A 12,101-nucleotide genomic window follows, 5' to 3' on the forward strand; every position below is an offset into this window, starting at 1 on the left:
ACTCATTCAAATACCTCTTTCTTAAAGAGCCACTTCTTTCATGTAAGCTCTACAAACACAACTGATTAAAAGGGAAAAAAAAAAAAAGACTCTAAATTAACACCTGCCTCCAAATCGCCCACTACTTTCTGTATCCCTCTGTTATGATCTATTCAGGCAGGAATGGTCAGAATTTAAGACAAGTAATGACAATATTCTCAGCACTGTATAAGAAGTGCCAACCATTGTCCTTTTGGCTGGCACTTTAGGCTTGTGGGCTGAAACATGGTGCACTGCTGCTGTCCACATCCTATTCTCTAACCCTACAACATAAATTGTGAGACTGGGTTTTGAAGCCATCCAAGTTGCACTGTGGATCAGAGCATTCACAATAGAAGGAACATGCTGGGGTGGCTGGTACAGGAGAGAATTTGGTAAAGTATCATAGCTGTCTAAAACAGTGGTTTCAATCTGGGGTCAATGGACCCTTGGGGGTCCACAGACTATGTCTAAGGGGGTCCAAGAAAGGTTGTCATTACCATAGAACTGTTCTCAACGGTTCTTAACAGGGGTCCACTTAGACCATGTCTAAGATTTCCAAAGGGGTCCACACCACCATTCAAAATTTTTTAGGGATCCACAAAGAAAAAAAAGATTAAAAACCACGGATCTAAAATAGTCGGGAATCACTGTAGTGGGTAACCCCTTTAAAGTGATGGCTAGAGAAGTTGCCAATTTGCTTACCTCCCGCAGTTCAAGTCTCTGAGCCACAGCCTCCAGGCTTTCCTGGCCGGTGCTCTCCACAGAAAGAGTGAACTCCACATATTCATTGTTGAGCAGCTGGATGCGGGCCACCAAGCAGCTCTTGCTGGACACTGTGTAACGTCGAGTTCGTTTCAATTTGAGCCCAAAAGGTAATGGCATCTTTCCCCACGGCCAGTGATGAAAAGGTATCACCACACCGGAAAATGAAGGGAAGTAGCAGTCTTCTCCCAAGCAATAAGGAGCCCTGAAGTATCCTGCCAATCAACCAGCGGCAGCAGCAGTAGCCATTAAAGAAGAGCAGGTCCTCCACCAAGCTCTAACTGGAGGGAGTTTCTACAGCAGCTCTAACAAGGAGAAGGGAGAGAGTCCAGAAGTGATTTATTTGAAAGGGGAATTGGAGCCATGGGAAATCCACACAGACTTACGTTTCCTAAATCTACATGGTCAACATTTTTCTCCTCCACTATAGAGAGTGGACCGTGCTCTACAACAGTGAAACAAGAATGAAGATTCCTGGTTTGCCACAGACTCTTGGAATGACCTTTGGTAAGTCACAACTTCTTGATGGCTCTGTCTTAGTCATCTGCCAAATAGTGTAATGAATTTTGACCAAATGCGGCTGACATGCTTTAAAGACAAAAACGGCTCTAAAACTGCTAGGTATTTCATAAACTGGATCAATACTTGGATGAGACACCTTTAGGAAAAACGTAGGTGTCTCAAATATTTGGGAGGGAGAGTCAATAGGTGGCACTGTTTTCTCCAACTCAGGACTAAATCTGTGCTCCAGTATTGTCCTAGGAGCACCATGCTATTGGAGGCTCCGTCTTGGACAAAATGCAGAACCAAAACACAGGGTCATTAGAGATGCCACAGTTTGGCGTGTCATGTGGTGGTGGGTTTTTAGTTTAGAGCTGGGGTGAGGGAATACTAGCCAGATTCCCATTCAGTTCATTATATTCCAACTCTCATTTCCCCCTGAAGTTCGTTAGCTACAATATTCTTTATTTCCTGTCCTAAACATCCGCACTGTGCTTCAGGTTGCTAGTACTTGCCATAGAGTCCTCCCCTCCACCTCACCAGAGGGGACTACCTTTCAGTGATGGTTGAAGCAATTCTTTTCTAAATCTCCTCAAAGAGAGACTTCTTCCAGGAAACCTATAAACCCTAACAATTTCCTTGACACCATCCATTGCTCCATGTCTCCCACAAACAATTTTCATGCTACCTCCTAAGCGCAGAAAACCCTCCATAAATAAGTCTGGAAACTTACGACCCTCTTTCCAGTACTTTCTCACAGACCACTCCCTATAATAAATTGCACATTATTACTATTATTGACTGTTTAGAAAATGTGCCTGCATAATGGAAGTGAAGGTATCACCATTTTCTAAAAAGACTATTATTCTCTATGCAGTGATTACTATGTTTCATAGATATAAGTAGTTTGGGTAATTAGTAAGGTTTATAAAGTGTTTTGAGATCCATTCTGATGGAAATTGCTACACAAAGGCAGGCTTCACATAGTAAATTGCTGACATCTAATCACATTCCTGGGGAGGAGGAAACCAAACATTAATCTTGAAACTACCAGCCCAAGGTAAACAACACGCACACAGCACGGACACACTGATTACCTGAGCCTGGACTTTAAGAGATTTGTTTGGTTTCATCCCACCTCTGTTAGAACTAGCCCCACTAGGTTGGTGACTAGAACCTGCTTGGTGTCAGGCTCTGAAGACCCTCTGGATGAGCTCATAGCTGACACAGAGCAGACCTGTCCAGAGGAAGGGAGGGAGGGAGGGAGCAAGTCCACTGCCAGGGAGGGCTGAAGGGGCTCAGAACCCAGGCTGTCAAAGGGAGGCTCCCCCGCCCAGACTGTGAGCACCGGGCAGCTGGGGGCAAGGTATTTGGGCAGCTGGGGGCAAGGTATTCAGGCTGTCACGCACGGGAGCTTCTTGACTGTCAGGGACTGGTTAATCTGGAGAGGCCACCCCCAGCCAGGGGAAGGCGAGGGAGGGGTGCATTTAAAGGGACAGTGCTCACTTTAGTTAGGCCTCCAGCTGAACTCCCCTTTAACCTTGTGCATTGTTAGCGGGACACATGGGGCAGATTCCTCCTGTGCAGTTTATTTTTTCTATTATGTTTGGTTTTGCTGGGGGTAATATTTCTGGCGTCTAGGTCACAACAATGATGTCATCAGGTGCTCAGGTGGAATCATGGATGCCACACATCTAGCTTTTTTATTTTTTTGGTCCCCTCTAGTTTCCCAGTAGCTTTGTTTCATCACTTGAAACTTCAGGAAGGGGATGGTCAGCTTTTATATAAGCAAACCTGCAAATGTCCTTTTTAATGAAGGGTTGGGGAGGGGGGAGTTTTTTTAAATGCAAATTCACATCCACCTTAACTGAAAGGGTTTTATTTTTAAAAAGTTAGGGAGGAAATATTATTGGGGCTATTAAATAGGGAATTTATAAAAAGTTATGTTACTCCAGCAGTGTTTAAAACCTAGAAAAGCAGAACAGAGTGAGAGTGAATTATAGATAAAGGAAACAAATGGAATGTGTGTCTATGAACCGGGAGAATATTAACTCTATCAAAATATATGCCTAGCTTACTGCATCATCAGGTCTAGAGTGGCCTGACCAAACAGGCCAGGCAAACATCTGGACTCCTGAAAGAGCCAGATTGAAGAGGCCTGGACCTCCTTGGGCTGCGTTTACCACTAATGGATATCAGTGGTTACAAACAGACCTGAATAAAGAAAAGAGAACAGGCATTATAACTACTGGATCCATCGTATTACTGAGTATTACCAGGAAGTTAGCAATAACTTCAGTGTTACCAGAACGTAGCCTTGAAGGCACTAGTTACTACACTATGGAATTTGATAATTAACCCAATCATCAATGAAACCCCAGACTGCTGCAGGCAACATGTTCTGCAACATTAACAATAATAGCAGTTACTAAACGTCTGCTCTAGCACAGTGGTTAAGGACCTGTCAGTATTTACCATCAAGTCTTATTTGTCAGTGGTGGTGTAGCCGGGCAGCAAATATTTATTGTGGACAAAAACATAACATACAAGTTTGTCAAATCATGTACATTGTTTTGCCTGCAAAATATTACAGTTGATTTCTCTCTCTTCTATGGTTAGGAAAGAATCAAACATCAACTCCTGGTTTCCAAAGTCTTCCAAATAACATTTCTTCAAACTAGCATGTGTTAGTATTATATTTTTTAAAATTTATGGACTTTGATTTCTGAGAAGACTCCCCTTACAATTTGTTAAATCAAATACACTATTTCCAGAACACAGATCAGTTTTGATGGGGGAAGCAGACTCCTAATGCACCTCTCTTTTAGCCCCTTAAAATGTATAAATAAAGATAATATATATCTAATTTGAGTATTTTATTATGGATCATTCTGACCCAATCAAGGAAAATTCATAAACTCATACAGAGCTCCATGTTCCCTTTTGTTAGGCACCCATGGAGGGGAATAAAGGTAGGCAAGAAGGGACAGATGACTGACCCCATGACACAGAGAGTGCAGGGAAGCAGCACCTCAGTGACCTACTTAACTCTCCACATCAGGAAACCCTCCATGTCCTTTTTTGCATGGTCACGCTTCTGATGATTTGGAATAGGTTGTACCATTCTATACAACATACTTCCCCAGCTCCTGGCAAATTTCCACAGAAGTCTGTGCAGTAATTAAGATAGTCTCTCATCCAGCCTGTCTCCCTGTATGCATATGCAATACCTAACAAAATTCTAGGTAGTACTGGAATATAATGGATGGAATTAGATTTCCCTGCAGAGCCTAGGGTGACGTGGGGTTTCCAGGTTTTCCAGTTTGCTCTGCACATTGATCCACATAGTCCTACTACATAACAATAGCATGCAGGGAAGGTTCCACAGACTGAACCTTGCAGAGTTTCCTGCATACTGAGGGCAGAATCCCGCAGTGGATTTATTCCTGGAAGTGAAACTTGTGGATCACTGACCAAGCTCGCTTTCCTGTGCCTTGGTATTGAACAGATCCTACATCAGATTATGCTCTTTTCTCTGATCCCTCTGGTTCCAAAGGCAAAAACCCAATTATGGAGCTTTTCGTCAGAACTTTAAATCTGTTTTAACAGTTTTAAAAGGGGTATAATTAAACATGAATGACTTTTTAGCTCTAAGGCAGTGGTTCCTAACCTGGGGTGCACACACCCTTTGTGGGTGCGAGATGCCCTTTCTGGAGGTGCAAGAATGCCAGATTTTTTTAGAAGATAAATCATCGAAAACACTAATTAAGCATAGGCACGTAAGTAGAACTACTTTGTTTCATCAAACCTATTTTTAAACAATTACTGTACTATACAAACAGAAAATATATCTAGGTTTAAAGACCTAGACCTAGAACTTCAACGATTTTTGATAAAAGGTGTGAGAACGTACTTTGAGAACCAAAGGGGTGCAGGCTGCAGTAAAGGTTAAGAACCACTAAGGAGTCTTAAAAAAAAAAAAAAAAAACACCCAAACAAGTACAACTCACTAGCCTTAGAGTGACTTATTACAATTCATTTGTCAGAGTGTCAGATTGCCCAGATTCTCATTGCTTTAGTTATTTCTTTGACAAAACTAGATTTATGCATACGAGGGAAATTTTAAATAAGACTTGGTGGTCCATTAAAAGGGAAGGAATTTTCAAGACATGCCAGGTCCATTTTTAAGGTCATATTGTATTCTCTGCTGTTTCTCTAGTGATGACTAATTTTCTCTTTATCTAAACTATATTTTTTGGTAAATTTTCCTTACTTATAAGGCATGCTTACCTCACTTTTTAAAATGATTCTTAGGAAAGCTATAGTGAAATCAAATAGTTACACTTATTTAATTAGCAATCCATATCATTCACTAAATCAAACATAGCCCCTGACATATTTTACAATACAATTGTATTGAACAAATAACATTTGAGGAATTATGTTCAGAAGTAATTCAATAACTTATTGCTGGCCAAGCACAATTCTTGCAAATAGTGCAGTATTGTTTTCATTTACCAGCTGTCATTTTGCACTACCATATGCTGTCATATTTGTCTCAGGCATTATTTCAAATGTGTGTATCTACACTGTTGTGGGGCTTTTTTTGCAAAAAGAAAACTGTGCTAAAGTGCCAATGCTTGTAAATCCAATCAACTCTCCGTTGAAATTATAAGTCTTTATTTGGCAGGCCTACAATTTTCATACAGCAGCCAAAAAAGGAATTTCACTTGCTAAATTATATACATCCATCCATGCATGCATGCTACACATATAGTTTTAGACAAGAATTTAGTTCAATCCGGCCAGGAACCAAACAGAATTACCAAGGATTTGAATTACTCCTAAAGCCTCTCCGATAATTAGCTTTCATTTAACTTTGTCAAGCATTTCATCATAGCTTGCACGAATGACAGTATGCAACGTAAAACTGCAACGCAGGGAGGAGAAATGAGGCTCCCGCTATTTCAAGTATTTAAATGTAGAAACTTATTTTATAAATTATGGGGCGAAGCCTAAAAGCAAAAATCACTCCCCTCGCCTCGGTACACTTTTACCAATCAATCGCTGGAATTACTTACTCTTGGGACTAACTGCAAGAGTAAAGGCAAAACGTGCACCACATCACAAACTTCCTCTGCTACCCGGAGCGAAGAGGTCCCGAACTGACCTCACCTCTCCAGGCTGCTCTTATTTATCTTAATAGGAAATACCTGACACTGTGTAACCTGGGCAAACAAAACAAAGAGGGGAAAAAACATGTTATTTCCAGCAGTGCCCGCGGCTTTCCCATTACCTGCTGCAGCGATGCAAGGACACAGCGTCTCCCTTCCCACATCTTTAGCTGCGGGACCTCACCAGCAGTGCGGAGAGTTCTTCCCCTGAAGCCACCTCATCTAAATTCCTGGGAAATTGACTTATTATGCTCCCCTTGCATGAAACAGCTGCTATGTCCGCTCCCCCGCCTTCTTCTCCGATCACTCATAGTGAAAACACGCCTCACTTCCTGTCTCAAAGCCCTTGCTCTGGAGATCATTCCACTGGGAAAAGAGTCGGACTGGGAGGGGAACAATATTGCAGCCAAATAGACCTGCAGCAGCCAGCTTTGCAGACACCTTTCATGTGACCTGGGGTATTGTGCTGCTTGAGCACAAAATGAGTTCTCTGGAATATTTCAAATCATCTCTCTCGCTGTGCATTTAATTTCTTTTCCTGGGGGCGTTCCCCTGGCTCTATGCATGCGGAAGGATACGATGAAGGATTAAAGCCAATCCCGTGTGCTGTAGCCCATTACCTCAGAGAGCTGGAATGCCTGGCAGGGAGAATGTCAGCGATGGGACAGCTGCTTCTCTGGCTACCGGGGCATTACAGAAATAGGGACTTACAACAAACAGCGGGCAATCCTTTCTTTTTTTAATCATATGATCATTTATTTGATGCCTTTCCAATTAAAGAAAAGCGTCTTTCAAATCTACTGGTCTTATTTATACCTCGCCTAGACATATTTTTAAGCTTTCATTTTAATTAGGTTTATGTATTATATAAAGTGGCTGTTGTACAACATTATTTTAAGGTCTATGACTTAAAACAAAAGTGATTGGGGAGTACCGGCCCTTATCCAGATGCCTTCTCAGCAGCACTAGGGAGTAGCAATACTAGTAAATACAAAATTGATTAGGAGATAGAACTCTCAGCCCTTGGTAAGCCAAAAAACCCATTGAAGTCAACAGGAATTTTGCCATTAATAAGAACTGTAAGATCAGGCATCAAGTGAGGACTAATTACTTCATGTTTATAAAGCATTTAACTGAAGAAAAGCCTTGTGTAAATGTTAAGGATCCCTTCTCACTTTGTTGGTCCTCCTTGTTGTGGGGGGCAGAGGAAAGCAGTGGGACAGACTTAAAGGGGGACAAGCGGGTGGGGAATCAGACATAATAAGTGAATGCTGATTCATTATCAGAAAATGTCAGTTATACAATCTGAACTCCTCCCCACACCCTAGGCAGGTTTAACTGCAGGTCCACTAGATAAGCCGTAGGTAACTCAGTAGAATACTAACCTGTGTGTGACAGCAAAATGTAGGTAATATTTGTACTATGAGGAACTGCTCTTGAATTATTTCTTCACTGTGTTAGGCCCAAACATGGTTTCTATCACAGTTTCTTTTCATTCTGAGCACAATTTATTTTCCCACCTATCTTAATGCTACTGAGCCATATTTATGATGATCACTGCAAGCCATATATGCCAAATTAAAAAAACAGATTGAGGGATTTTATGTTGAGAGTAAATATCAGTAACAAATGTAAAAAATTATAGGAATGTTCCAAATATCCTCCAAATATGCAGTTAAGTTTAAGCTTAAAAGACATCTCAACATGTTAAAGTATAGAAACACACTATTAAGGTACCCAAATAACTGCAATTTAGTAGCCATACCATGCAGTAATCACTCAATTATACTTAATGCAAGTTAGTGATTTGGTCCCTCCCAGATTACATTATACTGACCTTTAAAGGTATGTTTCCATAGGTGCTGGAACAATTTTTATAGTGGGGGTGCTGAAAGCCATTGAACAAACTGTAAACCCTGTAAATGACGGAAACCACTTCAAACACCTTTCCACCCCTAGTTCCAGCTCCTCTGTATGTTTCTCCCCTTTTTTCTTCCCTAACGGTGTCAACAACCTGAATTGTGTCCTGTAATCTGATGCCTCCCTAATACTATTATCAACACAACTCGTTGCAGCTCTATGTCTTGATGGGTTCCTGAAACTGGGAGTGATTGCTCCAGGCGACTGAGAGATCCCACACATTTTATCTGTTATATCTCCTTCCTAAATCCTGCTTTCAGTGTGATCCTGCCCTGAAGTTGCATCTCTGAGAACACTCTTAGCTCCCTTATTTTTCATCTCTGTGTATTTGTGCATCTTACACTAAGGTAGGGTGATCAGATAGAAAGTATGAAAAATCAGGATGCGCGTGGGGGGTAATATGTGCTAATATAAGAAAAAGTCCTGAATATCAGGACTGTGCCTATAAAATCAGGAGATCTGGTCACCCTACACTAAGGGGCATGCACCCAGCTCAGCAGCCCACATTTCCACCTTTCCTCCTGAGAGCCCTGTGTTTCTTTTGGGTTCCCTAGAAAGGACACCTCATGCCCTGCTTCTCCACCTCTCCCATCATTCTTCTGTCACATCCCTGCCCATGCTGCTCTCTGTGTTACCCCCGCCCTCTTTTTTGCCAAGAAGCCAAGTCTGGCAAGTACTGAGGGCAGCGGTAGCTTTACTGTTGTTGAATGTGCATGCTTGGGTCTCTGATGTATGCGCAATAATAGATGTAGACTAGCCCTGGGATGGGGGGGTTGGACCGGTGGCAGCACCCCGCGCCCTTGTTCCTGCCGGGCTGGCACAGGCGCAGTAGTCAGGTGTAATTCAGGCCCCAGGGACACTTAGCCAAGCCCCCTTCCTCGCTATCCCATCCTTGGGCCTGCGAGGGGCCGGGTTCTCCCGGGAGGTCCCAGCCTGGGACACACCTTGGTCCGATGGGTCCCTTCTAGGGAGCAACACGGCTCATGGGCTGTGGTGGCACTGAAGGGTTGTGGTCTGGGGTCCCATTGCCACGTTGACCCCGGGCAGTGGGCTGGTTGCGCCTTCCCTGGTTGGCTTAGAATGAGCTGGCATTGCCCCATCCAGCCTCTCTGGGATTTCTCCATCCTTAATGGAGCTGGTGCAATGCTAGAGGTGCAGCTGGGAACGTTAAATGCAGGAATTCATGGTGCCAGAATTGTGTTTCTGGCAATTTGGTATCTCTGCCTGACTCCAAAGTTTGTTGCATTGCCAAACCTCCAGGATTCTCCCAGTGTCTCCAGAAATTAAAAATTAATCTCTACTTAAAGATCATGTCATGGGATGAAACCTCCAGGAATACGACCAATCCAAATTTGGCAACCCTAAAGGGTTGGGTCAGCTTGTTCCCTGACTAATGGAAAAGGGTCACTCCGAAGTGAGCCCACTAAACACAACAAACTCCATTGTTCTCCGGAGCAAGAAGACATTTGCTTGAAGAAGACAAGTGTCTTGATGAATTTATTGGGGAGACACTAGTTCTTGAAAAGATACAACGTACTCTAGAAATCAATAGGAAAGAAGGGTTGCCAGGACTTCTGAGCACCAGAGAAGCTTTAGAGAATGCATCATAATTTATTCACTGAACACAAGAGACGGTGGCTCCAGACACTTAAAGTCAGACACAGACTGATATTGTCTCAGGGACGAGAATTATTCTTCTTCGTGTGATTTATAAAATCTTCTCTCCTTTTTACAAATGTATTTTCTCCTTCACTGCCCTTTTACTACTTGACAGAGTGTCTCTGAGACTTCCTTTGCTTTTCATCACGCTAGGTATTATTCATGACAAATGCAGGATGTTCCACAAAACAAGGTTAAACCACAAAACAAGGTTAAATCAGGGCTCTCAGGAATTTACAGGGGCTTTTAAAGTATGGAATGTTGTAGCCATGTCAGTCCCGGGATATTAGAACAAGGTGGGAGAGGTAATAGCTTTTATTGGACCAATGTTGGTGAGAGAGACAAGCTTTCGAGTTTACACAGAGCTCCTCTTCAAGTCTGGGAAACTTATCAGAGTGTTTACCTCTCTTTATCTGTGACGCTCTGATTAAGTTACCCAGACCTCAAGAAGAGCTCTGTGTAAACTCGAAAAAGTTTGTCTCTCTCACCATCTGAAGTTGGTCCAATAAAAGATATTACCTCACCCACCTTGTCTTTTTAGGGGACCATTTACGACACACGGCAGTTATGTGAAATGCAACACTGTAATTTATATATATATAATTTGTTGCATTTTTAAAAGGGTGTTAGGTGCCATAGAGACATAAAATGACATAGACACAGTCCCTGCCTTACAATGCTTGCAGTCTAAAATGTGTCCATTATGTTTCTGCAGATGAAACTTTTATCTGTGTTTGCTGGATCCCTTTTCAAGGTATAAATGGGCTTGTAAACAATGAACTGCAGTCATCATCTTGTGCTACTGAATACATTAGCTGAGATTATTATTGAGGTTCTTCAGTTACAGCTTTGTAGTTAAAACTGAGATTTGCACTTAATACAGAAATGAATCACTGATTTATGTATGAAGAATACAGCATATACTCCCCAAAATTACAGCACTTTATCAGAAAATTCATTCTGTATTCAAAGATAATTTACAAGTAAATCCACTAATTAGTTTGAGATAAAATTAATTTTACAATGTCCTTTAGCATTCAGACCTTTCTTGTCTAGAAAACTTTATCTCTGCTCTGTAGTGAACCCATAAGTAATTTTTTACAACTGTCCTTAATGTCTTTAAAGTCAATTTAATCTAATCGGGGACCCAAAACAAAAATTTATTATTGATCATAATTTTATGGTTATTGCATGGTGTTGTTACAGGACAGAGTTCATGTTATTTAGATGCCTTTACTGTTTATTTCCATATTTTAATATGTTTGTATTTCTTTTAAGTTTTACCTTAACTCCTGGTTTTGTATACTTGTTTTTGGGATAATTACAACATCCCTGTAATGTTAATGTTTTTACCTTTAAGTTATTGATATATCTTTAAATGTAGTTTTTTTGTATGGAAATAACCTTTTTTGTTTCAATTATTAAGGTGTGTTAAGACCACTTCTTGTATGCTGATCAATACTGTCTCATTTTTTCCTTGTACTCTCATATTCATCTGGAACCATCTGATGTCTCTTGACTTATTCTTACATTGTAAACTGTTGGGGGCAGGGGCTGGTTTTTTGCTCTGTGTTTGTATAGCACCTAGCACAATGGGGTTACCAGAGCTACAATAATACAAATTTTAAAAAAGTTACCATGTGATATATACAGTGATTTATGAAATGTATGTAATAACCTTAATTTTTGTTTTAATTTTAGCTTTAGCGATAGATTCACTTATTCGCTCTCACTGCTTTATGGCACTTTGGAGCAGTCCAAAGTACCAACAGTATACTGGCCTGTTAAACTGGGTTTACAGTGGTCAGGACTGGGTGCGGTACAGTCATGTCAGGGAGAGGAGCTGCCTGGGGTGAGTGCTGGCTCTTGCCAGTGGGGGCCCAACATGCTGCTGCTGCTTTCGCCACTGTGGTTCCTGGCAGAGCCTGTTATATCTGTGGATATGCATATCCGCGGATATGAATTTTGTATCCACACAGGGGTCTTAACTTTTTACTCTCAAAATGCAGGCGCTTGCAGGGTTTGGTGGGAATTTTGTGAATCACAGTGGACCCTAAAACTGAG

General features: G+C 41.6%; 1 protein-coding gene across 1 annotated transcript in view; it reads right to left on the reverse strand.

The window, feature by feature from the left end:
- Nucleotides 1–6,897, reverse strand: part of PTPN21 (protein tyrosine phosphatase non-receptor type 21) — a 52,588-nt gene extending 45,691 nt beyond the window's left edge. The window contains exons 1-2 of the mRNA XM_084631735.1: nt 6,581–6,897; nt 724–1,088 (exon numbers count right to left, since the gene is read on the reverse strand). Of these exons, the coding sequence (XP_084487861.1) occupies nt 724–903 (180 nt within the window). The 5' untranslated portion in view covers nt 904–1,088; nt 6,581–6,897. The remainder of the gene's footprint in view (nt 1–723; nt 1,089–6,580) is intronic.
- Nucleotides 6,898–12,101: the final 5,204 nt, after the last annotated feature.

The sequence above is a fragment of the Lepidochelys olivacea genome (assembly GCF_965140295.1).
Source record: "Lepidochelys olivacea isolate rLepOli2 genome assembly, chromosome: 6".
Lineage (NCBI taxonomy): Eukaryota > Metazoa > Chordata > Testudines > Cheloniidae > Lepidochelys > Lepidochelys olivacea.